Below are 4,425 nucleotides of genomic sequence, written 5' to 3' on the forward strand. Positions count from 1 at the left end.
AGGTTAATTCCCGGAAAGGCGGGACTGTCATATGTTGAAAGACTGGAGCGACTAGGCTTGCACACGTTGGAATTTAAAAGGATGAGAGGGGATCTTATTGAAACATATAAGATTATTAAGGGAGTGGACACGTTAGAGGCAGGAAACATGTTCCCAATGTTGGGGGAGTCAAGAACCAGGGGCCACAGTTTAAGAATAAGGGGTAGGCCATTTAGAACGGAGATGAGGAAAAACCTTTTCAGTCTGGGAGTTGTAAATCTGTGGAATTCTCTGCCTCGGAAGACAGTGGAGGCCAATTCTCTGGATGCTTTCAAGAGAGAGCTAGATAGAGCTTTTAAGGATAGCTGAGTCAGGGGGTATGAGGAGAAGGCAGGAACGGGGTACTGATTGTGAATGGTCAGCCATGATCACATTGAATGGCGGTGCTTGCTCGAAGGGCCGAATGGCCTCCTTCTGCACCTATTGCCTATTGTCTATTGTACACCACAATATATTTAGTGCAAGTGCGTGCATTCATGACGTTCTTCTTTCTGAAATTTAATTATTCACGCTCGGAGAGCAGATTGTGAAACACATGCGCTGCCCAAGTGGCTCAATTAGTTGCTGAGGGAAAGAAAGCAATTACGTTTACATTCCGCATTCAACATCCGGCAGCCCCAAGGGATTTGCAACCAATAAAAGGGTTTTTTTCCGGAAGCGCAACGAACTGCAGGTGCTGGAGATTTGTGAGGCAGCGGTAGAGTTACTGCCTCACAGCACCAGAGACCCGGGTTCCATCCTGACCTCTGGGTGCCGTCTGCACGGAGTTTGTACGTTCTCCCCGAGACCTGCGTGGTTTCTCCGGGTGCCCCGGTTTCCTCCCACACTCCAAAGATGTGCAGGTTTGTAGGTTATTTGGCTTCTGTGAATTGTCCCTGGTGTGTAGGATAGAACTAGTGTGTGGGTGATTGCTGGTCGGCGTGGGCTCGGTGGGCCGAAAGGCCTGTTTCCACGCTGTATCTCTAAACTAATCAAAACGTAGTGCTGGAGTAACTCAGCGGGTCGGGCAACATAGTATAAGAAAATAACTGCAGATGCTGGTACAAGTCGAAGGTATTTATTCACAAAATGCTGGAGTAACCCAACAGGTCAGGCAGCATCTCAGGTGAGAGGGAATGGGTGACGTTTCGGGTCGAGACCCTTCTTCAGACTGATGTCAGGGGGGCGGGACAAAGGAAGGATATAGGTGGAGACAGGAATACAGTGGGAGATCTGGGAAGGGGGAGGGGAAGAGAGGGACAGAGGAACGATCTAAAGTTGGAGAAGTCAATGTTCATACCGCTGGGCTGCAAGATGCTCAGGCGAAATATGAGGTGCTGTTCCTCCAATTTCCGGTGGGCCTCACTAAGGCACTGGAGGAGGCCCATGACAGAAAGGTCAGACTGGGAGTGGGAGGGGGAGTTGAAGTGCTCAGCCACCGGGAGATCAGGTTGGTTAAGGCGGACTGAGCGAAGGTGTTGAGCGAAGCGATCGCCGAGCCTGCGTTTGGTTTCGCCGATGTAAAGAAGTTGACATCCAGAGCAGCGGATGCAATAGATGAGGTTGGAGTAGGTGCAGGTGAACCTCTGTGGAGGCCGTCAAGGATATTTTTAAGGTGGAGATTGATAAATTGTTGATCAATGCCAGTGTCAGGGGTGATGAGGAGAAGGCAGGAGAATGGGGTTGAGAGGGAAAGCTAGATCAGCTATGATTGAATGGCGGATTAGATTTGAAGCACCGAAGGGCCTAATCCTGCTCCTACAATTTATGAACGGAACTTTTTGCAGTCTCTTGTGTCTCCAATAAACCCATTCAACAAAATCCCAGGTGCCTCAATGCGAATTATGGCTGCCATGTACCGTGGTGGGATGTCCGTGTGAGTTGCTGTAAGTCTCACAATGCAACTCCTTTTAACTGCGATTTTGGTCGTTGAACCAGCCCAGATCTATGATGCGATATATCATAACTCCCCCCCCCCTCCCGAACATATTAGACTGCAGTGCCCAATTATTCCTCTTTCAAAGTATCAGAGTTTACTTCCACAATGGGTGACGAGAACAATTCTTGTCCATCAGTGAAGGACATTAACTCATCCTACAACCCGCCAGTGCTCATTTTTACATTTATCTTTGGATTCATTGGAAATGCAATTGCTCTGTGGATCTTCTGCTTCCATGTGAAAACTTGGAGACCAAACACAGTGTACGGGTTGAACCTGGCGATCGCGGACACTCTGCTAATCTGCTGCTTACCATTTCGAGCTCACTACTACATCAATGAGAAAGACTGGATTTTCGGCGAAGCTGCCTGTCGCCTGAAGATATTCACGATATTTATGAACCGGGCAGTGAGCGTTGCTTTCCTGATGGTTATGGCGCTTGATCGCTACTTCAAGGTGACCCACCCTCACCATAAAGTGAACAAGATGACCACAAGCGGGGCGGTGTGGGTGTCCTGCATTCTTTGGCTTGTAACGCTGGCGATGTGTTTGCACGTTTTGACTGAACCCCGCACGTTCGAACACATAAACGTGACAAATTGTGAGCCATTCAAGACAGTTCAGCCCTTAAGCCCCACAGCCGTTTTGACTAACATGGTTTTTATTATTTTGACGTTCATTTTACCGGCTTCGGTCATCCTGTTTTCCACTTGCTGTATCATCTGGAAGCTAAAGCAGATGAAATCTGAACTGAGGACCAAATATAAACGAGCAACGAGGCTTGTGGTGGTCGTGGCGACGGTTTTCATCATCTGTTTCTTACCCAGCAACGTTGCTGTAATTGCTGTTTTAATCTCAAACTGCGTAAGTAATTGCAACACATTCGACGTTACCGTGCAGATCTTCTCCAACACCCTGTGCATCACTTACTTGAACAGCGTGCTCGACCCGGTTGTTTACTACTTCTCCAGTTCCATGTTCAAGGAAACTCTGAAAAAAGCGCTCCGTTCTCACAACATCAGGCTTTTCGGATCGACAATTCGCTCAGCTCCGAAACCTCAACACTCTTCTGTTCTCAACACCTGGGACCATTTACGAACTGTGTCGAAAGACAATCTGTGAACCAGCTCCCAACGTTGCTGCTTGCTTCCTTCCAACTTGCTCTGGGAAGAAGGGTCTGGGCGGTGCGCTCTCACAAATATTTTTAAATCCTTTGATCTTAAGAAAGTCATCGCCCTGCAGTTTCTAAGTTAAGTTACTCGCCCGAGACCACATTTCTAATGCAAAAGGCAACTATAGCACTGAAAATATTGCTTGGTGCATCCGCGACGACCGGTAAGGAGAATGAACTGCAAACGCTGGAGTCCCGATTAGAGCACAAAGTGCTGGAGGAACTCAGCGGGTCAGGCAGCGTCTGTGGAGGGAATGGACAGACGACGTTTTGGGGGTTGAGACCCTTCCACAGACTTCACGTCATGCCCAATGTCTAGGAAGTCACCGCCAAAGTCTCCTTGTTTGCCTTGGACTTTACTTCACAAGTGTGGGGAAGAGAAGGAGACCATTGGGTGGCTTCAAGGTGCCAAAGTCCAGCACTCACTCGTATCTGATTGGAGTGCCTCAAACACTGAGACAGGACCAAAGTATCTTTAGACAGGACTACCTGCCCACCCTTGCCACAGGCAACAGGTGTGCTGTTCACTGTGATTTTTCCCTGCACCCAGAATGGTTCTTGTCTCCTGCCTCCTCCCGGCTTCATGATAACGCTGATTGCTGGAGTAACTCACCGGGTCAGACAGCATCTCTGGAGAAAAAAAGATGGGTGACATTTCCGGTCCGGACCATTCTTCAGACTTAAAGTAGGGGGTTGGGGGTGAGTAGGGAGAGCTGGAGGTGAGGAAAGACCAGAACTCACCTTCTCTCTCCAACTCTCCCCCTCCCTCCATCCACCCACCCCTACTTTCGGTCTGAAGAAAGATCCTGAACCAAAACTGTAACCCATCCTTTTTCTCCCCAGATGCTGCCTGACCCACTGAGTTACTCCAGCACTTTGTGTCCATCTTTGGTGTCATCCAGCATCTGCAGTTCTTTGTTTCTTCATGATAACGTTTTTGGACCCCAGCGGTATGAACATTGACTTCTCATACTTCAGATAGTTGCTCTGTCCCTCTCTTCCCCCTCTCCCTTCCCAGTTCTCCCACTAGTCTTCCTGTCTCCTCCTACATCCTATTTTTGTCCCGCCCCCACCCCTGACATCAGTCTGAAGAAGGGTCTCGACCCGAAACGTCACCCATTCCTTCTCTCCCGAGATGCTGTCTGACCCACTGAGTTACTCCAGCACTTTGTGTCCATCTTTGGTGTAATCCAGCATCTGCAGTTCTTTGTTTTTTCATGATAACGCTTGTGGATAAATCTTGTTAACAATAAAGTAATATTTTGTATATGGCAACTGGTTGTCTTGTGGCACCTTG

At 48.5% G+C, this 4,425-nt stretch overlaps 1 protein-coding gene across 1 annotated transcript; it reads left to right on the top strand.

Moving 5' to 3' along the window:
- The first annotated feature begins 2,062 nt into the window (after nucleotides 1-2,062).
- LOC144605939 (hydroxycarboxylic acid receptor 2-like) lies at nucleotides 2,063-3,136 on the top strand. The gene has a single exon (XM_078421631.1). The coding sequence runs from the start codon at nucleotides 2,063-2,065 to the stop codon at nucleotides 3,077-3,079; it is 1,017 nt and encodes a 338-aa protein (XP_078277757.1). The 3' UTR covers nucleotides 3,080-3,136.
- Nucleotides 3,137-4,425: the final 1,289 nt, after the last annotated feature.

Source organism: Rhinoraja longicauda, chromosome 25 (genome assembly GCF_053455715.1).
Source record: "Rhinoraja longicauda isolate Sanriku21f chromosome 25, sRhiLon1.1, whole genome shotgun sequence".
Lineage (NCBI taxonomy): Eukaryota > Metazoa > Chordata > Chondrichthyes > Rajiformes > Arhynchobatidae > Rhinoraja > Rhinoraja longicauda.

Coding starts and splice junctions, on each gene's coding strand:
- LOC144605939 (XM_078421631.1), top strand. CDS start 2,063: ATGGGTGACGAGAACAATTCTTGTCCATCAGTGAAGGACATTAACTCA.